General features: G+C 43.3%; 2 protein-coding genes across 5 annotated transcripts in view; one reads left to right on the top strand and one right to left on the bottom strand.

The window, feature by feature from the left end:
* Positions 1–27,778, top strand: part of LOC100880650 (unc-112-related protein) — a 179,680-nt gene that overhangs the window by 109,658 nt on the left and 42,244 nt on the right. The window lies entirely within an intron of this gene.
* LOC100883481 (uncharacterized) lies at positions 760–26,683 on the bottom strand. Of its 4 annotated transcripts, XM_076535987.1 has the most exons (11): positions 26,545–26,683; positions 22,346–22,646; positions 21,575–21,663; positions 10,008–10,114; positions 9,174–9,463; positions 8,823–9,000; positions 6,931–7,100; positions 4,533–6,016; positions 3,038–4,365; positions 2,400–2,976; positions 760–2,083 (listed from the first exon to the last, which is right to left on the bottom strand). In XM_076535987.1, exons 1-11 carry the CDS (start codon positions 26,589–26,591, stop codon positions 937–939), a joined length of 5,718 nt encoding a protein of 1,905 aa, XP_076392102.1. In that variant the 5' UTR covers positions 26,592–26,683; the 3' UTR covers positions 760–936. The 4 variants fall into 4 exon arrangements, with proteins under 4 accessions (XP_076392102.1, XP_076392103.1, XP_076392105.1 ...); XM_076535988.1 differs by lacking the exons at positions 21,575–21,663; positions 22,346–22,646 and having other exon boundaries at positions 26,545–26,659; XM_076535990.1 differs by lacking the exons at positions 21,575–21,663; positions 22,346–22,646; positions 26,545–26,683 and adding an exon at positions 18,917–19,196.

Below are 27,778 nucleotides of genomic sequence, written 5' to 3'. Positions count from 1 at the left end.
ATCGACGATTCGACACATGCATTGCTATCAGCCAGTCGCGAGACCTCTGCAAGTGATAATTTCGGTTTACAAACAATCGGAGAACAGAAGTTTCTTCAGATACGCAGCCTCTCATATTAAAGCAGTCGATTTTTCACGTGTCTGCAACTAAAAATACTTGAATGTTATGAATATATGCACTCGTTTTCTTCTTTTCATTCTTAAACGATCTAAGTCGATCCAAGCAGAATAGATCATAGGTTTGAAAAGGAACGACAGATTATTACCGTGATAGTTATCGTCGATAACCGGTGTATTTCGAGTTTAGAACAGACCGTCACATGTGTCAGCTCTTTGCAGAAACGTAGCGTGAAACGCGAGCTGCGTCGCTCGTAATTCACTCGAATCGAGCTAGCAACTTCTTGGAGCATGAAATCGTCGTTAAAAAGTCTGACGAGCGGGCACGGCTTGTTTTGTACGCGATAAATCGACAGGGAAAAATATGGACAAACCTGGATCGCGAAACGCCCGTAACCGATTCGATCGTTGAACAAATGTTTGATTTGTAGCCTGGCTCGAAAAATTTGATAGAAAACAAAAATAATATATACAGAAATATTACGGTGATATTTTATCGAAAATAAATTGATGTCGGTTAATAAACTCGTTTCATTTTGATGTCGAAATTCTGCGGTTGGTGGTTTCAAATTTCTGAGCTAACGAGCGAGCTTTCCCCGGAAGGAAAAGCGACGTAACAGTTGAGAAAAGAAACAGATACGATGTTGAAAGAAGATATTTTAATAACATGAAGAAGGAAGGATCGATACAGGAGCGAAACGAGCGAAGTTAACTTAATCAGGTGCGATGACAAGCGTTACAAAAATCTAATTCTATATTATTTACAAGAGAGTCGATGTCGCATCGACGATATACAATAGAAAAATACATTTGACAAATTCAAGAGGCGCTGGTGCCTCCGCTGTATTCGACTATTCGTCGTCTCTCCCTGAGAAGCTCGAGGAATCTCGCTCTGGGACTTCCTGGATACTTCAACTTATCCCTCAGATGCACCAGTTCGTTCGAGCTCTCGATATCCGATTGATCTCTCGAACAACTGCACACTTTCGATCCACTGTTCCTCGTTCTTCGATAATCATCCGATTCGAATTCTCTCCTATCAAATGGCACTCTTTGTACAGAAAAATTCTTCGAACATCGATCGTCCACGTCGATAGGTCTCGAAGCGTTTTCATAATTAGTGGAAAAGTTGTATTTGGGCGAATCGTCGCGTTTGATCGGAGGCCTCGGTTCGAAGTTGCTCGCGGTAGCCGACCACGAAGAGCGACCGAACCTTCTCAGCGGCAACAAGTCCTCTTCCATCGTTGGGTCCAAGTCTAATTGATCCATCGAACGAGTTCTACCAACCGACAAGTTCCCTGTAATCTCGTAAGTCGTGATATCCCGTTGATCGTCGCCTTCCATGCTGAAGCTACCGCTCAGATCCCCGCAGAACGATTCTTTCATTGCCTGACCATGTTTCTCCCTAAATTTCGAGTAACTCCCGGGACTCTGCGATCTGGAATCGATCTGTCTCGATCGAAGTTTATCCGAAGTTCCGCAACGAACGGAATTAGCGACGTTCATCAGCTGATCGAAAATCCTCTTCTCCAGATCGTCCTCCTGACCGGTTTCGATCAATCGGGAGTTGGCCAGCTGGTCCGTCACGTTGGAACGTTGCTCGAAGAGTAGATCCGCGTTAGGAGGAATCGTGAACTCGTCGTTGGTCGTCGGTGTGCGAGGATCTGTGCTAGGACTCGCTAAACCCAGTCTAGCGCCAGCAGATTCGCAGTCGACGCCGTATTTCTCTCGAAGTAGCTCGTTATGCTTGTCGACCCTTCGGATGCATTCTTCCAGCCTCTGAATACCCTTCAGACACCTTTCGTAGGATTCCGTGGAAACGACGATATCATCGTTCAACGGAGGATCCTCCTTTGGAATGACCCTACGACCTTTCGCTTCCTCGTAATCGCGATTCCGGCCGGAGAAGCAACTCCTTCGACGGCCGCCACGTTTTCCACCGCGTCCGTGACTTGGACTTGCGTTCCTTGGTAAAGAAATTGATCGATTAATACGGAAAGCTATTGACATCGTCTGGGAACAATAGAGGAACTCTAAAACAGTAGCTAAGTACTTTGCAATTCAATCTTTGAAACATAGACCAAGATACATTGACAATATTTTCAATGAAAGGTTTTAAAAGAACTAAAAGAACTTGTGCATCATACGAAATACTGAATTGAAACATTGACTCTAAATAAACTCGATAAACTCGTAGCAAATGTTACATAATAAGCTTGTCAGGTTCGTTGTTAACTATCCTTGATCCAAAGCCCTAAGAAGAATATACCCTTGTTCCTCACCTTTCAAGCATGCTCGTGCCGTTCACATACTCGTTGATGTAGTTGAGATTTCGCATGAACGTCACTGCCTCGCTGAGATACTCTTCAAGAATGTTCCTCGAACGATACGAAACATCTTCCTCTTCATCGTCCACGTTCTCGTAGCTATCCGACTCGCTGCACGTGTTTTCGTGTAACTCTTCGCCGGAGAACTTCACCTTCTTGCAACTCTGTTTGTGATCCCTGATTGAACCCGCGATGTCCTGCTCCTCCCTGAACATCTCCTCGGAACTGGTCGACTGCACATCTTTCCAGTCGTTCTCCAAAATCAAACTAGCCTTCTCCTCCTGTTGAGAATCATCGGTCTCGTCGTTGGAGGAGTGAACGGTATCCACGGGTTCCGACACGTTCTTCTTTTTCCTTTTTTTGATGATGGACTTTAGGGTTGGTTTTGAACTCTGCTTCGAACTTTGAGCCTGATCTAGTCTGCTCTCAGGGATGTTGGAGCTCGAGAAAGACACCTTCTTCTTTCCAGTGTTTACACGACTGGAGCTATCGGACTCGTCGTTGGTTTCTTCGTAATTGTAACAAGTTCTACCTACAAGAGAGAGAAAATAAATATCAATGTGAATGAAGGGGTTAACTAAATTCTGACGTACCCAAAATCAGTGACTTGTAGTCGTGGATCTGAGCAGGTTCTATCGATTCCACGGGGTTCTTCTTCGGAAATTCCACTGGAGTGTCCTCGAAATCGTCTTCCGGATCTGCCTTATCCGAATCCACAGATTTTGAACAATCCTTCTTAGTATGCGCCACGACGTCCGGTGGACAGAAGCTCTCACGTTTCTCGATCATCTCTTTCAGTTTGGCGATCGATTCGCTGGAAGCGTTATTCTCGTAATAATCGAGACTGTCATCGGAGAAGCCGTGATCGTGATCATTGCCGGTGGTTGACTTTATCTGCGCCATTCCTTCGCCATCGATCGCTTCGGGCTCCGTCTGACATTGTCGAAACACCCCATTGTTTTCCTTGAACGACAAATTTGTCCTGACCGCTGGAATTTGGTCGGTCTGTGGTTGCCAGGAAGACGATATCGTTGCCGGCCCTTTCGCGCAATCGATCGGGCGAATCGTGTTCACCGGGGGATCGGACCAGTTCATCCACGGATTCTGATAAACGATCGAACTGGGTGCTCTTTTGAAATTAAAACTACGTTTCCTGGTGATAAACGCCTCGGTGATTAATCCGTCCCTGATAAATCCTTCACCGTGAAGCCTGTCTCCTCTCGGCTCGCCCTCCTTGCCCTCGAACACGTACGATGTCCCCAGGGAATTCCTGAAAGTAATGGAATTCCTCGTACCCTCTGTTCGATCCGCAACCGCATCCACTCTGCTCGACCCGTTGGACACGTTGTTAGGGTCCTGAAAGATGTTCTCGATCCTGAACACCCTGCCATCGGTCTGCCCCAGACTGCATCTACCTGGATCCTTCGAAGGAGCAGTCTCGTTCGATTCTTCCGTCTGCGTCTCGCATTCTTGCTTGTTGCACTTCGACTTCGAACAATCGTTCTCTATCTTCGACTCCACTGTATTGGTTGTTTCGATGATGATGTTGATGGTGTCCGGTAGCGATATGCTGATGACGTTTTTCTCCGCGTTTCCCGTGCTCGATCGACTCTGAGAACTCTGAACGGAATTGCAACACTGTCTCAAACAAACTAGAGCTTTGTTCTCGGTCGTTTGCTCTGGTCGCGGTGTTTGAACTGCAAAACTGCGACACGGTGAAAAGACTACTGTGTTCGTCGAACTCTCTGTGTACATCGCCCTTCGATCCGCTTCCGGACAAAGATCGGATACCTCTGTGCTGGATATGTTACTCTCCGCGTAGTTCTGAGTGTCGTCCGAGAGGATTCCGGAATCGTTGCGGGGAGAATGAATCTCGTAATCGTACTCTTCAAGATCGGTCGCTAGACTGACGTCCTTGCACCTGTAAGAAGAATTAACACAAAACTTAGATGTGCTAGAAGAAAATTCCATCTCCTTGTAGACACATACTACCTTGTACCAACATAGTCTATTCAATATATCAAATATAAATGTAAAATTGCATATATTATCGGTATGTACCAACGCGTCAAGTATATTTTTACGCACCTCACAATGCTCGTCTTCGGCTTGTCCGTCAAGGTAGCAATCTCCTTAACTCGAAGAACCGGCGCCTTTCTAATCGCCACCCGCTCGCAACCCACGTGATCGTCCGTCAACACTCCAACATCCTTGCAAACGACCTCCGTCGGGTCCGTCAGCGAAGCAGTGTCCTTCAAACGAACAGTCTGCAAACACTCCGTCTGCGTATCGACGCAAACCCGTCTTCGTTTCCCCAGCATCTTCCTGGAGATCTCCTGGAGCTTCATCTTCGCCAAGGACTTGACGTTCGCGTTCTCCGGCGGAGATCGCACCTCGGGCACATCCTCGGCAGGTTTTCTGCTCGAGTAGAGTCTCTCCGTAACCGCTGCCACGATTTCCGCTCGTTTCACGCGCTGTATAGGCGTGTGAGGCCTAATGGATCCTGGATCCTGTTCCAAGGAGCTCTTCCTCCGCAACAATTTGTCTCTCGCCAGACTCGAGATCAGAATCTGCTCGTCCTTCGAGCTGCTGGAGCTGCTATCCTTGCTGGTTTTTCTCTTCAGGCTCTCCAAACTGGGTTTTCTAACGTGGGTCTTCGTCTTCTCTTTCGAGCTCTTGTCGGACTCGTTGCTACCCTTTCTTTGGAACTGATCCTTGCTGCTTCTCCAATTTGAACCCTGCTGATCCTCGATCTCTCGGATATTGTTCAACTTCTTCCCTCCGAGGGCATGTCGCTTCTCTAAATTCGTGTGAGACCTCTCCAGAGGAAAGACAGGCTCTTTCTTCCCCTTCACGATCGCCTCCACCGAGCCGAACTTCCTCGACGTGTGCAAATTCGACGAAATCGAAGCGGATAGAATGTCTACCGAGTCCTGTTTGCGGAATTTAGGTTTCTGCCTGGGTTTGGACACCGCACTCGAGCTCGAAGAGTCTGCTTGTTGATAAACATCGACCTCGTTGTCCCCGGACACGTGACACGAGTTAACGGAGCTACTTCGTTCGTCGTGATCGATGCCGTCGAGCTTCTCCGGGTCTTCGAACGTCTCACGATCGTTAGCTGCCTCGATGAACTCGATCGAGTCCTCGGCAACTTCGTCCGAGCAAATCTCCTCGATCTGCGTCGACGTTTCTTGAAGATTATCGTCCGGTTTTATCAAAACCGCCACCAACGTCGGAATATCGACGAACAGCGACTCGTGGATCTCCCTCACTTCGTCCTCCTCGTCGTTCAGCTCCGTCACTCGGGCACGTTTATAATTTCCCGCGAAACGGTCTACCCTTAGACATTCGAACGAACTGAACTTCTTTATGGAGGAGTCGGCCTCGTACGTCGTCAGACTTTCGCTCGAATTGGATCTTCGGATCGGGCACCTGGATCTTTTATCTTGGTACGACGACTTTGTTGATAAATTCACTTCCTCTCTTTCGGGTAATTCGGAGTCAACTTCCTCGGGAGGGTCCTTCTGATTTTTGTGACAGCTACATAAGGGTTTGGTGTCTGGCTCGATATTCTGTGAAACAAAAAGCAGATGTCTGATTATACTAACGTGACAATTACTTGGGGCAGTCATAAGAACTCCCCTTCGAGACGAGTATATGAATATGGTATGACACATATAGGTAGAAGTGAAACATGAGATAATTGACAGTAATAATAAAAATGATAATGGCTAGAGATATTCGTAGCTAATTAATGGGCGATTACGCGACACAAGAATATTGTAAAATCAGGGAGTGGAAATGCGAATCAGTTCGTTAAACGAACGGCAACACCTGCGATCTGTGTATTTTATCAGCAATCGTTTGGATGGATCTGTAGTGGACGGATGGGGTCAGTGGTCGCTGAATGAGCATCAAATAAACGATTCATGCATTTCATTTGCGTAATGACGGTTCGACGATACGAGTTTATGCTGGTTTCCATAATAAACTTGCCCGATTTATACCCGTTGGTCCGTGAACCAATCTCCGGAATCAGCTTCTAGGCAAACGGCGAGATTTTGCAACCGGTCGAGTGGCGAATAAATTGGTTCAATAATTTTGAATTTGTGCATCTGTTTTGATCTTTGTTACCTGTAGTTTCCAATGTTTATCTCTTGTGCGCGTCTTTGATGGGTAATTATCCCGAATAATACGCAAATTTTCCGTTCGAATTAGTAATACTTGAATCGACTGCGAACCTTTGAAGTTTCCGGCTCTGCTAAATTTGAATCTACCAATGGACTTTTACCGTTTCGCGCACGAGTGCAACGTGAAAAGAAGAGGATAGTGGTGGGTGATATTGATTCAGAGAAAATTAAAATGAATTTCATATTCCTTGGCTACGCAAATTATTGGACTTAAACTACAAGTTGAAGAGTATTAAAAATTTGAGTAATCACATTTAAACTGTAATGTCACGACTCAAGATACGAAGAAAACTTGCCTTTTCTAGCAACAACGACTTTAGTCTTGCCACCTCGGCTGTCAGTTCCCGAATGATCCTCGCCACGGGATCCTCGTTGACCACGGGTCGGTTAACCACGCTTTGTGCCCTTTGCGCGAAACGCAGGGTGTGCGCTGTCTCGTTGTAACTCCCGCTAGCTGGGGATATCGCTGTAATCAACGGGCATAAGTACCAACCGTAATTAATACCCAGTTTCATTGTGTCGATTGCCGCGAACCAGTTAACCCTTTCGGTATCGCTTTTCTTCAAACATTATGTCCACTTTGAACGTCTCTTGAAACCAATTCCCACATTCGATGTAAGCCAAAAGCACCGTAGGAAATCCTATGGTCGTTTTTCACGAGGGCTTTCGCAGTAGCGAAAGGGTTAAACGTCCATTTTTTGTTTCGTCGACGAGTGCCGTGTAAAACGACGATAAGCGACTCGATAATTAATCGTGGCGACTCGTTGTACCGGATAAAATATTACCCCGAATCAATTCTCCCCACCCGCGGTCGCTGGCTCGCGATACAATGTGACTAATTGAATTTCAGGGCGGTACGATCAATCGAATAAACGTTTATTTTGTCATACGGTGCGAAACGGCGCGGATCCTCGAAAAATCAGCCGAATTTTCTCTGTTCGAACCGTGCCACGAATTCGGGACCATTCTTGCGCGAAATGAGAAACGTCACCGGTTGGCAGGGATTTTAATTCTATCGGGTGTCAAAAGAGAAAAGGTGCGCGTCTATCGTTCGATCCGATCGCGAATACGTACACTGAATATTAAACGCGCATCCAGGCCGGTTGATAATAAACCCGAATGCTATTAGCAATTCAATTGCTCGTCGATGATCGGCGGTTTCGAATATTTCGCCTCGAAATTAATTATATACGCAACGTGGTCTACCTAGAAATACGTATGGATCGCGGTATGCTAATTAGTCGATATTTTTACCCCGATAAAGTAAATCGAAGCGTTTCATAGTTCAGGAAATTAATAGATTTCAGATTAATAGAATCGTGCAGCTTTTGTTTGTATTCTTCCGTAACTATTGCGACGAAATGTATTTCGTAAAAGACAAATACTTTCAACAGTGTATGTGCTAACTATACGTCTAACTACGTTGAAATTCTACAACACTTACAATCGACTTTACAATCGCTGTAAAAGTTCGAACGTCACCGAATCAGTTCCGAAGAAGTGAGAAGCGTGTCTAGTTACGTTTATCTACGAGACATCTACTCGACGAATGATCTAGTACCGAGAAATAAAAAAAAATAAAATCAGAAGGCGTTAACTGCTACTTCGACAAAGCTTAAAGGATTTCGTATTTACCGATTCCCGTCGCTACGCTTTCACGCCCGCTTATCGAATTTTAATCTCCGCGCCTTAGCTCGCCTGGAAAAGCATTTAAACCAATTACCATCCGGCTCGAGTCTGTGCTCGGCTATCGCGAGGATAATTTCATGAATCAGAGGTTCGCGATAATAATTCTTCTCTGGCAATTAACTGAAATTTACGGAAAGCTGGAGTTAAGTGACGATGGAGGAGGAGGTGGAGAATCGAGGAGGGAATCTTTTCATTTATTTTTGTCGTCTCGGGAAAGTGAGTCTTCCCGAATCGAGTATCGCCGAGGTCGAATTATAAAAGAAAATGTATGAAAACGTTTCAGCGGAACGTTACGAGTCGTTTAAGGGTTAACGACGGATCGATGATCGTACCGGGAAGAAAACTGCTCGTTGAACGCGTAAATCATCGTTTAAGAGGAATAGCCGAGGAGAGGGCATCTTCTAAAAATAAATATAATGTAGGAGAAGAGGCGAGACGGGATCGTAAGGGTGGTAAAAGTAAGAGCAGAAGAAGGGAAGATCAAAGGGAAGACACTTACTGGCGAGCATAATGGTAGTGGCATTTCCGCCAAGTGCGTCCTTCAACAGCCAAGTAAGCGAAGAATCTCTATAAGGGATGAACCTTCTGCCTGGACCACTTCCGGTCGAGCCTCTCTCCGCGAGGGCTGATATTACGTTCCCTAGAGCCACTAGACTCTTGTTTATATTCGCACCCTCCTGCAAACACGCCAGTTATAATCTCTTCTTTTTCGTACAATGTGTTGTTCCTCCGTTGTAAGCAAACAACCATTAATTAGGGAGAAGTCTCTATCACGTATTTTCTGATTTCTACTCCCTACCTAAGATTATCGATTTCGGCCCGAGAATATTATTTTTAGTAAGTGACTCACCTTCAGTCGATGAACGCCGCTGCACGTGGCTGCACTCTCGCTGCCCGCCAAATCGACCAAGCGTAGTTTACTACCACCTCGTGGCGAGATCTCGTTTCTCCTCGTGGACGTCGAGCCGACGGCGCCACTCGCGACGCTTGGCGTCTCCTTGTTCAGGCCGATCGTCAGCAGAGCGTGGCTGCGACTGCTGCTCGGATTCTGTAACGTCGACGCTGTCTTCCGGGCCTTTGTCCCTTCCTCCACGTAGGACATCAACGACCCCAGGTTGCGGACTACGTGATGCGTCAAACCTAAAACAGAAACACTTTCGTGGCAACGCTTACTGATCTTTCGACAGACGTAAATTTTAACATCAAAGTTTAGGATGTTGTTGATGTGAAGATAGAATAAAAATAGCAAATTTTGAATTGTTTCAAAAGGACAGTACGGAGAAATGGAGCCTTGAAAGGACACTTTTGTGGCAACGCTTACTGGTCTTTCGAAAGATGTAAATTTTTACATCAAAGTTTGGGATGTTGTCGATGTTGAGGTAGAATAAAAGTAGCAAATTTTGAATTGTTTCAAAAGGACAGTACGGAGAAATAGAGACTTGAAAGGACACTTTTGTGGCAACGCTTACTGGTCTTTCAAAAGATGTAAATTTCAATATCAATGTTTGGGACGTTGTCGATGTGGAGATAGAATAAAAGTAGCAAATTTTGAATTGTTTCAAAAGGACATTACAGAGAAATAGAGCCTTGGAGGACACGAAGCTGCAGCAATCGAGTGTAGAAAGTATTTCCGCAATTATCGGAATTGCAAGCATTCGAAACTGATATCTCTGATTGGCGGTACCTTGAACATAAGGACCAAGTCGAGGATGCTCGCGAACTCTCAGTCCCGTTGTGCTGGAAGACGGCTTCAAAAGATCCCTCACCCTCTCGTTGTATATCTCCAAGTAACTGAAACAGAATTCCCAATCGGCATCATGCTTCAACTATCGCGTTTGATTAATTACGTTAATTTCGCAGCCACGATGAATTTGCCTGTTCGCGGTTAAGCCAGACGCGATATACCTGTATTTTCGGAATTAATTTATCACCCCGTTATTACATTGTTCGGATAGAGTTTTTCTTTGTCCAAGCACGAAACAATATAAAGTGATCAGTATTTTTGGGACAATAGGAGGGTGTCGGTCGAAGGTACGAAGATTTATTGGGCGTTGGTCGCATACTTTTCGTCGGAACGGTGCTTGTAGGTGAACACGCGGACCACCGCAAGCTCTCGGATCCTCTTAACGTCATTACCTGCTCGGCTGTGCCCGTGAAACGTCCGCACGTGCGACCGTAAATCCGCTTAACAGCGATCGGAGTTTCCGCTCTGCGCCCAGAGAAACACTTTCTGCTTGGATTCTGCCTCGCGGTTACCGTCCTTTGCCGTGTCTCTCTTTTCCGCTTTTTCCCCCCGACTATCTGCCACGCTACTGTTTTGCAAATTTAAACAGCTTTCGCAGAGGGAGGGAACGCCCGAAGGTGGCGATGTAACGGGAACATATCGTGGTTGTAAGGTCGCAATTAGTGCCCGAATCAAACCTTTCCGCGAACGTGGATACTCGCGGCGAAGCTAACGAATATCAACGCTTTGAAAGGGACGCCTGCTAATCAAAGCGTCCCTCCGTTCATTTTTATCAACCAAGCGGAAAAGCCACGACGATCTCGAAGTCCAAAAATTAGAGCTGTTTCGAATTTCGCTCGTTCATCGCAACGCTAAATCCTCTAAAAGGTTTCGTCTTTTGACATCGCCTGTTTCATACCGTGAATCTGACGGAATTGAACTTAAAGTAAATAGAGTCGTCTGGCTTCTAACCGCTGAAAGTATTCAGAAACGCTCCGAGATGAATGCAGTTCCCGCTGATTCATCGGGGAAGCGCCGCGTTTCCGCAAACTAGAAAATCGAACTCGTGGAAACACGTACGTGTACGTCGCTTTCCTTGACCCTAAAACGTGCTGATTTTCGGCACATGTGAGGAGGTCTAAATATACATCTCTTTGCGATTTACGCGGTTCAGTTACGATGCTAAATAATATTTGAAATTTTTTGTTTTCTCTATGGTACAAAAGCACACATAACCATCGAGAGTGCAACAGTAAATCATTTGGTTTTACTCTTTTTTATAAAAAAGGGATAACTACAGTTACAGCGAGAGATCGAAAAAAGGATCGAATCTTCTAATCTGGAGTTATTTGCATCTACGATCGCGAAATTCGAAGTAGAGCGGTTGCAAAAAGGAATTGCCTGGCCCTTAAAAGAGTAACGGCTGCTTTGTAAACTCAGTTTTTTTTTACCGCTGCGATTGCGAAGCAAATAGGAAGAATTGCGGGAAAGCTATTTAAACTTTTGCACAGATAATTCTCTGCGTTTGCTTTGTTGAACGTTTTAACTCTTAATTTGTCGTGTTCACATTAAAGCAATTACGGAAGTTGTAATAAATTTACAAAAACGTAAGAATGATTTACAATATTAGTATACTGTTTGAAAATGATTAGAAATGTAATTGAAGAATTAAAGTATCGAATGCATAATAGGTCATAGCACGTAGCCTCAGCTTCGGCGTAACGCACCGATGAGTCAAAGCGAAACTAAATTTACACGCGTTCGAGAGTATTTTAATCTGCCGTAGCGAGAAATCTATCTGTAGAAAATCGAAAGTGCAGAGTCAAGTTTGTGCGAAGGAAAATATGTTTATTATCTCGCTTTCGTCAGTTGTGTAGAGATCTGTCGCGCTATCCGGGAAACTAATATTCCGTTTATATTGCATAATTATCAGATAACGAGCATGGTAATCAAACTCGCTGAAATTCGAGCTAACCCACAATTTGTCTTCCGAATTGTGAACACTAATGACGAAAATTAACGCTGCGTCCTAAACTATTACAACAGCCATTCTTACTTGTAATTCGGTCTGGAAATGAACAAGAGAAATTAGGACAACAATAAAGATACACTTGTACACTATTAATTTCTATCAAGTAATAAAACGACAACTTGTCGTATGGAAATTAGAGGGTTAAAAAATTTCCATTTTTACCCGAGGCGAAGAGAATGAAAAAACGAAAACTGCTTCTCGTGATTGTCGGATATTAGAGTCGGTGTCGAAATAAGAATCGATCCGTTCGTCGTGTCTACATTTCAATATTGCACCGAAAAAAAGAGAGGTGAATCCTTCTATCGCATAGTCGGAGGCGTCGAATTCGTCTAGCTTGCAAGATTTCCGACGTTGCTGATTCGCGACTGTGCTCTCTGTGACCCAGTAATCGAGGGTCGATATTTACGAACGAAGCGTGTAAACGCTTCAGGGAATCGCGTGAACACGTGTGTCGCCGTTTAACACTTTTAGTCTTTCGAGTCGCACAAAATCTTTCGTTGCAACTTTATTTCCGATAAATCTCCATTTAAGCTTTATTGAAATGAAGGAAATGTATTGCTCGCTGGTGAATTTAATCCTGGACCACACCTTTTAATTTTCCTCATAAGAGTAACATGTGTGTGTTATGCTTTTTAATTTTAAAAGTCTTAGATATATTATACCTGGGTATTTTCATACATACTTAGATCCACATATGTAGGGAGCTACGTACTTAGACATATGCGTACTTATGCATATGTGATCAGGTTTATACATACTCAAGTTGCTGTACAACTTAGAGCCACATATGTCCAGGTACCTAGATAGTTAGATCTACAATGTATGATCCATATGTGATGAGGTTTCTACATACTTAGATTCCTGTACAACTTAGAGCCACATATGTTCAGATACCTAGATGCTTAGATCTATATATGATTCTTATGTGATCAGGTTTCTACATACTCAGATTCCTATACAACTTAGAGCCACATATGTCCAGGTACCTAGATAGTTAGATCTATGTATGATCCATATGTGATCAGGTTTATACATACTCAGATTCCTGTCCAACTTAAAGCCACATATGTTCAGATACCTAGATGCTTAGATCTATATATGATTCATATGTGATCAGGTTTCTACATACTCAGATTCCTGTCCAACTTAAAGCCACATATGTTCAGATACCTAGATGCTTAGATCTATATATGATTCATATGTGATCAGGTTTCTACATACTCAGATTCCTATACAACTTAGAGCCACATATGTCCAGGTACCTAGATATTTAGATCTATGTATGATCCATATGTGATCAGGTTTATACATACTCAAGTTGCTGTACAACTTAGAGTCACATGTGTCCAGGTACCTAAATAGTTAGATCTATATATGATACATATGTGATCAGGTTTATACATACTCAGGTTTCTGAACAACTGAGAGCCACATAGTCCAGGTACATAAATTGTTAAAGTCTTTCGGACGGATATAGAGCGACGCACTGGGTGCGTCCTCGGCACAAAACAGGTTTAAACGAAGTGTAGAAGAGGTGGAGTGGGTCGTCGACTCGTTAAAACGTCGCGTGATTACGAGGAATCTTCGGCATCGGAGGAAAGCAATCAGCCCCGCGAATTAAAGAAACGTTATCCGTTTGGAATTCGTTCGCTGATTCCTGCGAATTGTTCGAATTTGAAATTCAAAGAGTCTCGTTAAGAGGAACGTGTCGAAAGCGGGAGATTGAAAGCGGGTTCAAACGACCCTTGGCTGTCCTTTGCGTAGGGTCCCTCCGGAACCCTTTACAGCCCTCTTACGTATGAATTTCGTGAGACTATAAAACGGAGATTCGATCGAGATGAACCGAAACGGCGACAAACAGAAACTATGTAACGCGGATAGAGATCGTAATGACCGGGAATCGAGGATGCGGTCGAAGTTGAATCGAAGCTTTCGCAGCGATAATGCGAGGAACGAAGACGGGAAAGAGACAGGGAGAGCGAAACAACGAGCGAGAGAGAAAGAGAGAGAAGAGAGAGGGTTCTATCGATCAATCAGCCATAAGTAATGCGGAGCTTTTGATCGGTTACCGTTTCATTGCGGATGGGAAGAGCTGCACGGCATGCTATCACGTACGAATTCGGCGACTTAATCACGTTAAACGTCGATGCCTAATGACGATGCTCCCTGATCAATTGGCGGCCACCGAATCATCCTGGACTCCGAAACATTTCTGAACAACCATGACCAGCCAGATTGGAACGTACGGCTTGCAAATTGATCGTTTAGATGCTCGATAATTGCCGGATAAAGTGAAAATTCTCGCTCAAACAACGATTCGATCGATACTTACGTCCCTAACGCGATATCGCGTTAATTGTACACAAACCGTAATCAAACTTTAATTGTATCTCCACAGTGGCTCGCTATATCGTATCGCAGAATCTTCCTCCGAACATATTCCCCCTGATAGTATAAATAAAAAGGAAGTTGATCGATGGAAGGCAATTCGATGTAGGATTCGAAAGGGGAAGAAGCAGGAAAAAAAGGACCGCGAGACGAGGAGGGAGGGTGTTGTTGGCAGCCATGGAATTAAAACGTACCGCAAGCACGGGAAGTGCAGGACGAAAGGAAAACAAACGCCAATGGTGCAAAAGGAAAACAAAAACAACGGCAAACAGAATTAGCAGCGAGAATTTTCTCGCTGTTGGCCGCGCGAGCGTTGGTGCGAAAAGGAACGAGCGAGGGAAAATAAGAGAAAACGGCCCGAGGGGAGAAAAAGAGAGGAGGAAGCTTCAATGAATTTTCCGCAATGACCAACGTCGGGGAAAACCGATGTTCCCGTAACGATATTTCGCAAAGTTCACGGGCATCGAAGGCCGTAAGACAAAACTGCTATTCGTTTATTCTTCCGCGGTGAATGGGAATTGTTCGAACTTAATTATCGATGATGTTCGATCAATTGAATTTCAAGTTCACGCTCGCTTAACCACCGATATACCGATTGTTTCATGCTACGTAAACCTTTCTTTCCTCGTTCGTTCGATATTAAATTTAACGCGTAATAAAGCATTGTTCCATCTTGAAACCACGAGAATCTCCAACCATTCTCGCGAATATTACGGTCATCTTTGTCGGAGGTTTGTCCGTTGATATCTGAGTTTATTATTCCCACTGTATCCCCTCCATTCAAATTCGCCTCTTTTTACAACGGCCATTGTCAAAGGGTCTTTACTTTCCTCCAAGACGCGAGAGAATTCCTGTCCCTTTGTGCTTCAGGAATTAAAACGTCCGTAGAAAAGCTGTAAATTCGTTTATGTACCACCCTCCGGATGGCGGCGTTGCAAGGCACGCACCGGCGAACAATCGTAAAAAGGCACTTTCCAAGAGACCGTTCCTTGATATCGTCCGAAAATTATTCGAAAACTGTTCAAAACGAAGATTGCACAAAAAGTGCACACTAGTCGCTACTTGGCGTTCCCCATAAATCTACCTTGAAGCGAATTAACGGGGGGCAAACAGACAATTTTGCTCGCGACATTAGCCGTGTTTATTACGGGAACGTGTCAATTGTAACAGGATCGTTGTTACATCGTAAATTAAATTATGCCCGGGCTCGGCGCCCTCGCGTTTATTGACGAGTACGATTCGCTAATAGGTATAATTAATTGCACAACAAAACCGGACTATCGATCCGACGGCGCGTGTATATTCCCGCGTGGCTGTATGCCGATAAACGAGCCGCGAAACCGTCGCGGAAATATTCGCGAAAAACCAGTTAATTAACTGGCCGTTGCCTGCTAACTAGTTCTCTATCAGTCCGTTTCCTGATAAATACGCGAAATACACGTTTCGTGATTCGTTCTTTCGCACAAATTGCCTGGAAGCTCGCTACTTTCATTGCCATGTTTCGTTTCATTACCGCTTCTTTTTCACTCGATTGTATACAATGTCTACACATTAAACAACGAGCTGGTTTAACATTAAGGCGTTACGGTCTGTAAACTTAAACACGTAGGAATAAGAAAATGTAGCGACGCAAAGGTTTAAATCTAAGGGTGTAGAGATTGTTGGATATCGCTTTAGGTTAATCAATATTTTTATCTCTTTAGATTATTCAGTATCTTTATCACTCTTGAATAATCAATATTTTTATGTTCTAAATTAAATCCCGTCATCTTTCCGTTCACAATTAGTCACACGACCCTTAACCCTTTGCACTAGAAGATAGTTTTATTGTTTGCAAACATGTTTAAATATTAATTAAAATGTTAAATGAGTTCTTTTGAGGTTATTATTTTTAGACATCATATGAGCACTATTATAGAATTAATTAAATAATGCTTATTTTAAATTATTGTATTAAATCGAATGGCGCCTGAGAGGCACCTCTCGAGCGCAACCCTTTACTGACTCTGAATAATACGCCTATTGGTCCTTTTCGTCGTTTCCACTACCTCCAAGACCGAATCCTTAAAAGAACCTCCGAAGCTCTTCATAATACCTTTTAACATTATCATCGATATACTCGAGTTTAGACAAAAGTTGAATCGCAGCGTGATTCTAGATCCTAAGTGCTTACTGTAAATCTGATTAATCAGAATCTAACAAGATACAAGAGTATAAAAATTTGAAAGTGCAGAAATCTGCGTTTGTAAAAAATAGTACATATGTAAAAATATAGCAGTGCAATGTAACAAATTACAACGAGCAGTGTATAACACGCGGCACTCTAAACGATCGGATCACAATACGTAATCGATTACAATAATTCCAACGAGTTAAACGACCCCGTCGAAAATTCCCGACAGAATTGTCCGGCAACTCCGGCACAGAGAAAGATAATTTCGTTGGATTTTTTCACGGAGCGAAGCATAAATTTGTAGTCGTAAAAATGTCAGAAAAGTAGGTTTTTGCGGATCGAAAGGATTTTTCAGCTAGAATATAACGAGCCCGGTCCATTAGCAGGAATTATTATCGCGAGCAAACAGCAGGCTTTCGGATACGTTTTAATCTGAAGGTTACACGAAATATTTTCGAGCTAGGGGGTGGCATTAATGGCCGCCGCGTAAACAGGACGAACGAGAATGGGCGGGAAATTTCTGAAAAATTTCACCGTCCAAATTTGTTGGCGGTTGCAGGAGGAAACGTGAATGACGATGGCAACGCGGTAGGTGGCTTTGCATTCGAAGCAGACGATGCAGCCACGACAGGAGCCACATTTGTTCCCTGGCCGAACAACGAATTGCCCTGGCACTTTTAATAACTGCCGGTGATCGTATAAACGCGAATTTATAGTATTCCAGCGCTGCGAATGTTTCTGTTGGACATGCGTAAATCTGTCGTTCCTCGGCTTTTTTTTTAACGGCGAATATGGAACAAAGGATGATTCACGATACAGTTACGGATGATGAACACCTGGAAACGCTCTTCCACCGACGATAAAAATGCTGTTTCTTCGTGAACGATCGGGAAACATCAAATTTTCCTTTCTCGTTATTCTTGTGGGGATACGTTGATCCTCGATCGGTTGACTTTTCGTCGAGAAATGTTTGCTGGGCACATGAGTGAGAATTGTTTGTAGAAAATATATCGGTTAAAGCAGATATATGGTGTTTGATAAAACGAACAGAGAATATACAGCAGAAAATTGCAACAATACCCAGAAAATCAAGTTCAGAGGGGAAGAAATTATTCCCCGATTTTCGTTCGCTCGCTTTTCGTTTCCTAGCCGACCCACTTAACGATTTTACGTCGACGAGTGACGAGGAACCAGTCCAAAGAAACCAGCTCGTTCGATCTGACCGATTCGGTTATCTCGCAATATATCAAGCCAAATTCCTCGCGTTCGCGCAAATAAATAAAACATAACCTAAATTTTATTCCTCGAGATCAGCTTTTCCACCGACAAAGTGACGGAGTTACGAATGCAAGCGTGTTCGAGCACGACGTCCTCGTCGCTAGACAATTTCCTCGAATGACAGTTGAGGTGTCTTTCTTACTCTTGGTGTATATGGAAAATCGTAGCAGATCGATATACAAAATTCCCTTTCGTGAAAATTTGCCGAAGACTGTTGATGCAAAGCGTGGTAATGTCACGTGTGTAATTTAGAGCGAGGTATAATGTGAACCGTAACGGCGATTTTCGCAAGAAAAGTGATAAAATTTGTGCGGAAAATAACGCGTTTTCCCTTCGTTCATCGATGAAACCGAGGAGAAAGAGGGAACGGGAATCGATATTTCAGACGAAAACGGTAAATACAATTTTTACGAGTGCTCCTCCAGCACGGTGCATTCTTTCGTTTTTTAGTTTTACACCGAGCTCAAGGCAATCCAGTGAACGTTTAATACAGGAATAAAAACCGTGTTTACGAGGAGAAGTGCGAATCGAAGATTAAAGGGTGGTTGCGAGGGAAATTCTTGCATCAATATGTATGAAGTTTGAATAAAAAGTTCCGTTGTTTTGAAAGCGTATTTTTTCCGCAGTGTAAACCGAAGGATTTAAACGTATATCCTTTTGTATCAAAAAAAGGACTCCCGAGAAATTCATGGACATGATGTTTGGAAAACGTAATCCAGCTTCGAATGCTTTTAAAGATATCCAAAGCCGTGAAAATGTAAACGATATAAAATGGCAGTACACACGAATTTTTCGCACCATCTAATAATGTTACGAGTAAAAAACGGGAAGTAATCTACAAGATTATAGAAGTATTAAGAACCGATTAATTAACGATAAAAAGAATGTTAATATCGAGAAGATATCCCAGTTGGTAAGTGGTTTAACGAAGCGATGAAACGATGGTGTTAAAGTGCGAATAAACTTGGCGAAGTTAGGTGCCGTGAAGGAAATTCTTACCCAGGTAAAGCGAGCTTGCGTCCGCCTAGGATTGCGAGTCACGGGGCACTGAGCTTACAAGACACATTCAGGCCAACAGCGCTTGCAAACTCGCGACTCCTAAGCTCGACTTCCATGTCTATCCTCCCACCACACCAACACATTATTTTTCTTCGCGTTCTCAATTTCATCACCTATGCACCCTGCTGACCTGGGTAATCGTGTTTTGTAGCTCTTCCGGTTCTTCGAGGAAGCTTTCACGCGGGATAGTACCACGCGTAATACAGTTGCAGATATAGGACGCGTGGCGATTTTGCGCGTTGAGATGTAGAACGCGTGGCGATTTCACGCGTTGAGATATAGGACGCGTGGCGATTTCACGCGGTTGAGATATAGGAGGTGTGGCGATTTCACGCGTTGAGATGTAGGACGCGTGGCAATTTCACGCGTTGAGATATAGGACGCGTAGCGATTTCACGCGTGACGATTTCACGCGGTGAGATATAGGACGCATGGCGATTTCACGCGTTGAGATATAGGACGCGTAGCGATTTCACGCGTGGCGATTTCACGCGTTGAGATACAGGAAGCGTGGCGAATTCACGCGTTGAGATGTAGGACGCGTGGCGAATTCACGCGTTGAGTATAGGATGCGTGGCGAATTCACGCGTTGAGATATAGGACGCGTAGCGATTTCACGCGTGGCGATTTCACGCGTTGAGATATAGGACGCATGGCAATTTCACGCGTGGCGATTTCACGCGTTGAGATACAGGACGCGTTGAGATATAGAATGCGTGGCGATTTTACGCGTTGAGATACAGGACGCGTGGTGATTTCACGCGTTGAGATATAGAACGCGTGGCGATTTCACGCGTTGAGATATAGAACGCGTGGCGATTTCACGCGTTGAGATATAGGATGCGTGGCGAATTCACGCGTAGCGATTTCACGCGTGGCGATTTCACGCGTTGAGATATAGGACGCGTGGCGATTTCACGCGTTGAGATATAGAACGCGTGGCGATTTCACGCGTTGAGATATAGGACGCGTGGCGATTTCACGCGTTGAGATATAGGACGCGTGGCGATTTCACGCGTTGAGATATAGAACGTATGGCGATTTCACGCATTGAGATATAGAAGGCGTGGCAATTTCACTCGTTGAGATATAGCACACCTAGCGATTTCACGCGTTGAGATACAGCTCGAAGGGATCTAACGCGTGGAAATTCGATGCGTTGTAATACGATATGTAGCGACTTGACAGGTTGCGAAGCGATCTAACTCGTAATTCGATGCGTGTTCCACGCATTTAACGAGTGGCAATTCGATGCGTAACACCGTAAATACAACACTGATTTGTCACGCGATAGAACTCCAAACGATCTAACATGTAATTCGATACGCGACAACAGAGTACATACAACTAACACGTTGAAACTTGACACGTTACAACTCGAAGTGATCTACACTAATTCAATGCATAACAAAGTACCGATTTAACTCTGCTCAGAAAAGCTGCACTCTAGAACCCAGTAGGAAATTATCAAGCACGTCACTTGTCTAATACCTGCCGATACCCAGATTTGTGCCTCGAATCGATCTTGCCTCCAATAATCAATTTTGCAAGTTAATCTCCGTAGAAAAGGGAATTGTGACAACGAGGACGATAAACTAGTCATCGCCCTAACACCGATTCGACAGAACAGTTCATAGAGTGCAGGGTTTCTCGAAGCCCTACGACCTCACCAGAATGCGAACGAAACTGCAAAGAGGTTACGAGCAACGCGTAGACATATCGAGACAAAGACTGTCGAAAATGATGGGTGAAATTGGCCCGATAACCGAACCTTGACCGACAGGCGTCAATACGGTTCTCCTTTATTGGTGGAAGTTCGTCGATACGGCCGTTTCGCGTCTACCAAAGACGCCACGAATGTTAAGTTTCCCACAGTTATCAATTCGAACGCGTTATCGCTGTGCCTGCATCTACGTTTCACTTGCTTCGAATAAAATTCACCTTGGTGATACACGGTGTAATTAGAATGGGGGAGACATTTGAGATGACAGCGTCGATGAACCTCTTAATCGCGGAGTGTCGATGAATCTCGATTAACGTTGCCGATTACGTCAGAGAGGATAATTAATTATTGGGGAAACGGGGTCAACTTCGAACCATTGATCCGCTTACCCGATTAATAATTCTAAGCCGTTATGCGGGAAAATGTTGTACATGTGTAAGTAATGCTCCGTTTAGGGAAACCTTACGAGATGAGCATGAAAGTAAAAATTGGTTAAAATTTTCTCATGAACTTCGAAAACGATAAGTTGATCAGTAGTTATTAAAGTTCATAAAAACGCCCTCTTATTTTAATTCTTATTAAAGCATATCACGATCAATAAACACAGACATGTCTTAAAAATTAACCCCTTGCACTATTTTGACGAATCTGACACACACGTACTTCGGCCGTGATCAATTTTGACTCGAATTTTTAATACGCTTCAATTTGAAGTTCAAGTGCAATTATAATTTGCATAGTCAACGATTGCATAATAACATATTGACATAACAATTCAAATTTTGTTGTCTGTTTTAATATTATAGCTGTATTTGATGCAGCTGAATAAGTCATGGTGCAGGGGGTTAAAGAAGAAACTTCAAAATTAAGATTACCTAACCGAAACGCAGTAATTTTTGTTCTTAGACTCCTCGATCCTCGAGAAGAGTCCTCGACAGAGTCGCGGTGTCAGCCCCGGCTCCTCCTGCGAACAAAGTAGTTGTCATCAGCCAAACAATCACAGAAAAGCGGAACTGCGAATATTACGTATCGTTAACTATCAATGGAATATCCCGCGGCGATGGGACAATTTCGCTTTCGTAATTGAAAGCGGAACGTGCTCGATACATGTATAACCGCTATGCGTGCCGTTTTTAAAAATCCACGCTGCCCCTCTAATATACAGCGTCGAATGACCGCGATTGGCTACGACGCCACAGGGCAATTTAATTAAACGTCGTTCGACAAAAATAGTTTCAATTTTCTACGCGACGGGAAACTGTTTCCAGACGTTAGAGTGGAATCGGGAGTCGATTAAACTGTTGCGATGTTAACGACGACCAAGATGGACTTCGAAGGAATAGGGTGAAGTTTAATTTTAACAAGTTAGATACTATGTTATCTCCTAAGTTTAATTTTAACAAGGTAGATACTATGTTATCTCCTCTTTTTTAATTTTTTTGATGTCATGAACACCACTGGGGTATGGTGGTTTGGAGAACGGGTGGTCCGAATGTGGGATATTAGGCGTTAGGCACTGGATGGACGGCGGGTGAAGGTTAGGGCTTTGCTCAGAGTCCACCTATACTGTCTGCTGCCACCGGACGCCATTTTTCTGATCTCAGCAGTCACTGAATAATTTTACAAATATAAAAGAGTAAAAGTACCTTCGTCCCCATCATCGTGTAGGTCTTCCCCGACGCACTCTGCCCGTACGCCACCAGACAAGAATTATACCCCGAGAAAAGCGCCTCCAGAACCGACTGACCGATAGTCTCGTAGATCCTCGTTTGGTCCGCGAACTGTTCAGCCTCCGGATCGGACGAGTCGAAGCAGTAATCGAAACCATATCTCTTGGTCCGTTCTCGACTGTCCCCGACCTTGCTGGAAGACACCTTCAGGTTCGTCAGTGAAATTCCGTTGACGTCCGTGCGGACGACCACCTCCGAGCCTGTTAAATTCAGCTCCCTAAATCGTGCGGAGGAAATAAAACGAAACTTGATTAACGAGTATTATGGAGATTCTAAAAGATACACGGTCGAATACGCTTGAAACGGTCTGTCACCGTAGACGGAAAGAGAACAGAGTAGACTCGACAGTCTCGTTGGCGAGCTTTCGGAACGACAGTTTCGTTTTCCACCTTTTTCGTCAAACGGACTGTATAGTAGTTTTTCCCTGGTTTTGTAAAAAAGCTTTTTTCACGCAACGTAGATGAACAAATCGATTCACCGGTGAATACATTACATTGTTTGTGCGTTTGGAATTCTCTCTAGATTTTTCGACTATGTTTCCAATCTTGTCGAATCGATTTATTTAAATTGTGGACTAATTGTTTTATCAACGTGGATCGCCAACGAATTAACCTATCAAACGATGCTTTACTCGTTCGATGGAAATTCCGTTAAAAACATAGCAGTATTATCACGAATGGGTTAATAGAATTCGGTATTTCGGCTGGACACGCACACGCGATGATATAACGCCGCTTCAATTAAAGTGTAACGAGAACTGCGGTTCAAGAGGCAAATTATCAATGGCAAAGTTTAGGATTTTCTTTCTCAGGCTAAAAGGCGCGAAAAGCTAGGAGAACCAGTCGGTGACGGGCTCCAGAATTTCGGTCTGCGTAAAAAACAAATCACGGTCGAACGAGTTTTCGGGTCGCTGTGTCGTGTGGCACAACATTTGGCGTGACGGGACAGCTAAGAGCACGGTTACACACGTGTTCTCGCGTGCGTGTAACGCATACGGGCGCAGCTCAGGTGCTTTAACCTCGTCCTCGCGTGATCTTATCATCGTCCCTGTTCCCTGTAATCAGCACGATTTCGTGCCACCTTATCCAAGTTTTTGTGGAACGAATGGATCGTTTTGGGTCAACGGAGTGCGCCAAAGCGCTAATGATTTCGAACGTTTAAAGTAGGATTTTACTTTTTAACGTGGGGAGGAAATGTCTTCTCAAATTTTTTAAAATAGAGAAGATAAAGAAGATTAAAGGTAAAGAAGATAATAGACTGAGGGTACCATTGAAACTATGTGGGTAACAAGGACTAACAAGGTTCTTCCCTCGACAAAACGTGATGAAAGAAATAAATTTTGTTTAGGTGTATATAGTTAGACACGTAGACCTTATTAGTGTCAGAAATCAATGTTAATCCATAACGAGACAGGGATGTTATTAACAGAGTACATTTACCAACGTAGACCACAATTAAACATCTCAAGCCTGGATGTTTGCCCCTTTTCCCCGGTCTATTTACAGTAATCTTTTAAAATAGGTATAGACAAGAATATAGTAGGGTCCCATCGAAACTATGTGGGTAACAAGGACTAAGTTTCTTCCCTCAACAAAACGTGATGAAAGAAATAAATTTTGTTTAGGTGTATATAGTTAGACACGTAGACCTTATTAGTGTCAGAAATCAGTGTTAATCCATAACGAGACAGGGACGTTATTAACAGAGTACATTTACCAACGAATGCCACAATTAAACATCTTAAGCCAGGATGTTTGCCCCTTTTCCCCGGTCTATTTACGGTAATCTTGAGAACGATCAAATTGACCCTTCGTATCCGCAAACAGCCATCTACAAATCTTCCCTCCACAAACAATTTCAAGTAATCCGTAGCAGCGAGCGATGCAATCGATATTTACAATGGAGAGTACACGATACCGTCGATTCATAGTGTCCCGTGGTTTCCATCGATCGGGTCATCAATCATCGAGTGGCAGGAAGCGGGTGACAGGGATCTAGCGAGCGAGAACTCTCGAGGTAGAAAGTTCTGAATGAAGCGGGCATTCTCGAGGGAATGCTTCCTCGAAACATCGTCGAACCCAAGAAAACCGCGACTGAATGAATCGAGGCCTACGGTTACGCGAATAGCAACCGTGCTATTATCTTCCTCGTCCTTTTCCCTCGCAGTCGAGAGCGTTATTCTAGAACGGATGCTGCTCCCGTTGCTCCTGTTGGAGTCGTTAAACCGTCCAGTCGTGTGTCATCGAGCCTGGTTATATTCGCCGTCATTTCTCCGATCGGTTGATCCTTTAAGCCCAGGGTAACTAGCGAAGTTTTATGGCGATAGTAGATTAGTCATAGAGTTTAGCGAGGATTACGTTGGTAAAACAAGTGGTCTAGATCCCTATCATATTGCTAGATGATCGAGTATATTAACACGTGGGTGTATAGCTGTTCATTTGGGCAAGGTTTAGTTGAATAAGTTTTCCTATTAAAAAGCATATTGTACCTTGCCTTTATCGCCGAAACATCCCCCGGATCGGCAAGGGCTTCGTAGGGATATATTCGCTGCTTTAAATAAACTCGTCGACCCCGTATGTCGAGGATCGAGACACGTCGAGCGACCAAACAGCGGCAGCTTTATGGGATTTTATTGGGTTTTATTTTAGTCTGGCGAGGCTGGGTTTCTTTCGAAGTTGAAACTTGGCACGCTCGCTGTTGATTTTTCTCTTTTCTGGATGGATTTCATGACGGAGAACGTTTGCGATCGTGTGCTTCGATGTATGCTTTCCGGTCAGCCGCGAAGGTTTCTTTGAAATTTTGCTGGCTTCTTGACACCTTGTTTGCGAATCATTTTTCCTGTTCTCTTGTTTCGTTTCCTACTATTTCATCTTTACTTTCTGAATATTTTACCAACGATTTACTGCAAACATTTATTGGCAAGCGAATCAAAAAATTATCGTACATGATCCATAAATAATAAACACTCAAATAGCATGTCTGACGTATTAACACTACCAAACCGGTCAAATAACCGCTCCACAAGTTTCTTATTATAATATACACATTTTGTCAAAGTACATTCCTTCAAATCAGCATTGATTTTCATTAAGATAAAAAATAAATGTGTGTGCTAATTTATGTTTCATCGTTTGTATACTTATTCTTTAACTTCATTTTTAATTTCAAATTAAGTACACCTTATATGGTGGTAGGTTCAGTGTTAAAAACACCTAAATTACATAATTCCTGACTGGTACCATCTCGCAGAAATTACAGGAAGTACGTAAACAAAATTCGTGAGCCAACATTACCGAAACCAATTTCCCAACATTCAATATTACCAGCGGCCTTAATTTCCATCGTGGAGCTTATTGCGTTTGCTTCCACGAGTAATTGTTAGTTTGTCTTACTTTCACGGCGTTCCGGCCTCATCTTCTAAGTATAGAAACGAGTTCATAAGTGGCGGCTCAAAGGCGCACCCCTATAAATCTACTTCCAGATTTCTGTCCTCGTTCCTTTCTCGGCTCGAAATAATTATCTCGGAGATCGTATATGTACAGACACCGTCCTCGTAAAATGGTGGAAACACCGTGTTTCGCAAAAATGAAATTGCGGTGAGTTAGCAAAATAACCTTGACCTTAACAAAGTACTTGTACAAAGAAGCTCCGCGTTTCTTACTCGATTTCTGCTTCCTAAAATACATTCAGACTTACCGGGTTTAACGACAAAACAACTCGGCTGAAATTTGCGTTTTCATTAGTTCCATCGATTTGCAAACATTTCCGGTGGGAATTGCTTTGCGGAACGCTATTAGAGTTACATCGGAGTCTAAACTTCTCGATTGGTTATCGAATCAAAAGCAATCAGCTTACATTAATTAATCATTTGTAACTGGGTGGAAATTAATGAGATTTGGTACATTAAAGAGAGATTTTTATTTGGTAGGGATTTGCTCTTGAAACTCTTTAAATTAAATAGTATTGAAGTACTGTAAGTAACTTAATTTTACATGTTCCATGTAGGGAAATGGAAAAAACTACATCCTCTTGTTAAGCCCTCTTCATAAATTCTTGAATTAATTTCTTGAATTAAAAGTATCTAATTGAAAGTGCTTTTATTACAGGATACTCACCTGGCAGAAATTGGTCTTACTCGTACTGCCACCTTGATGTTCGCCATATTGCCATCCCGTGGACGACAATAATCAGCTGGCTGCCATCGTATCGCAAGTTGCTCTTATTTCATGTCTCAGGAACAACGAAGGAAGCTGGAACATCCGTCGAGTTACATTTTGCACGATACGATGAACACCGAACACGAACAGCACGGATCTTAGAAATGGAGAAGAGCTGGCCGTAGTGCGTGCACTGGCCGGGTGCACGTGTTCTACTGTTGCGATGAAAATACCCTCGAGTCTCTCCCAAAGACCATTCGCTCGTGCTTTACCCCACCCAGAGAGAACTCGGCCGAACTCGTTACATTTTGCTTAAACTTATGCCCGAATCCACCGAGTGGCCGAGCGATCTTATAAAATAGAGATCTGGACAACTTATTCTTCCTACGATTAAGATTCAAGCGATGGTCGAAGAGTGAAAAATAGAATAGCGATCTTATAAAATAGAAAATCAAGATCTGGACAATTTACTCTTCGTGGTCGAAGAGTAAAAAAAATGTGAAAGGAATTATGAGTGAAACATTTCTGTTAACGTAAAGGAGGTATTTGGTGAGGGTGCTTACTTGGCTTAGACCCCAGGGCGATTTCATTTAGAGTTTAGACTATTAGCGTATATACAGGAATCTCTAATGAAGAGTAATATTACACGCTGTTAGTGTAATGTAGTTGAATATTTGTTTTGATATGAACTGTTCTAATTACTCCGAATATTCTCCGCAAAATCAAATTAACAGCCTGATGGCTATTCATGCGTTCGTCATTTGCATATTATGAATTGCAATTTGGAAATTTGTAATTTTACAGCTCGCCATTAATGCAACTACTCGAATACAGTGGAAGATTGTTAATTTCACGAAGCTTATGGTCATCGAAATATTACAATTGTATCGTCCCTCATTAAATCGATGTGCATCGTGTGATCAAGCGTCGTTCCAGTAATTTATAATACAATTTCAAGAATGTACCACTTCTGCAACCACGCTCGTGACAATGAGTCTATCGTAATTATTCTAGCTGGTACTTCAGAATCGAGTGAACCTTCGAATGTTAAATCAATCACGTTTATCCTGTTACCTCGTTGCGAGAAATCCTTATTACTTACGTCCCGTGATCGATCCTAAAATTAACGAACGAGTGACAACTAGCATGTCGTATGTACACGTATATTTTTAGGCTAGTGGAACGACTATAA

This window comes from Megachile rotundata, chromosome 10 (assembly GCF_050947335.1).
Source record: "Megachile rotundata isolate GNS110a chromosome 10, iyMegRotu1, whole genome shotgun sequence".
Taxonomy (NCBI): Eukaryota; Metazoa; Arthropoda; class Insecta; order Hymenoptera; family Megachilidae; genus Megachile; species Megachile rotundata.
The sequence above is the reverse complement of the archived record's forward strand: the minus strand, read 5'-3'. Positions and strand labels throughout refer to the sequence as shown.

Bases quoted from the DNA above. Each gene is read 5' to 3' on its own strand.
- LOC100883481 (XM_076535987.1), bottom strand. From the start codon at position 26,591: ATGGCGAACATCAAGGTGGCAGTACGAGTAAGACCAATTTCTGCCAG. The intron at 10,115-21,574 runs GTAATCTTAATT...ATTCTGTTTCAG, and splicing joins AATTACTGCGTTTCGGTTAG to TTACTTGGAGATATACAACG. The intron at 7,101-8,822 runs GTAAGTGTCTTC...CGTTGATTACAG, and splicing joins CACTACCATTATGCTCGCCA to CGATATCCCCAGCTAGCGGG.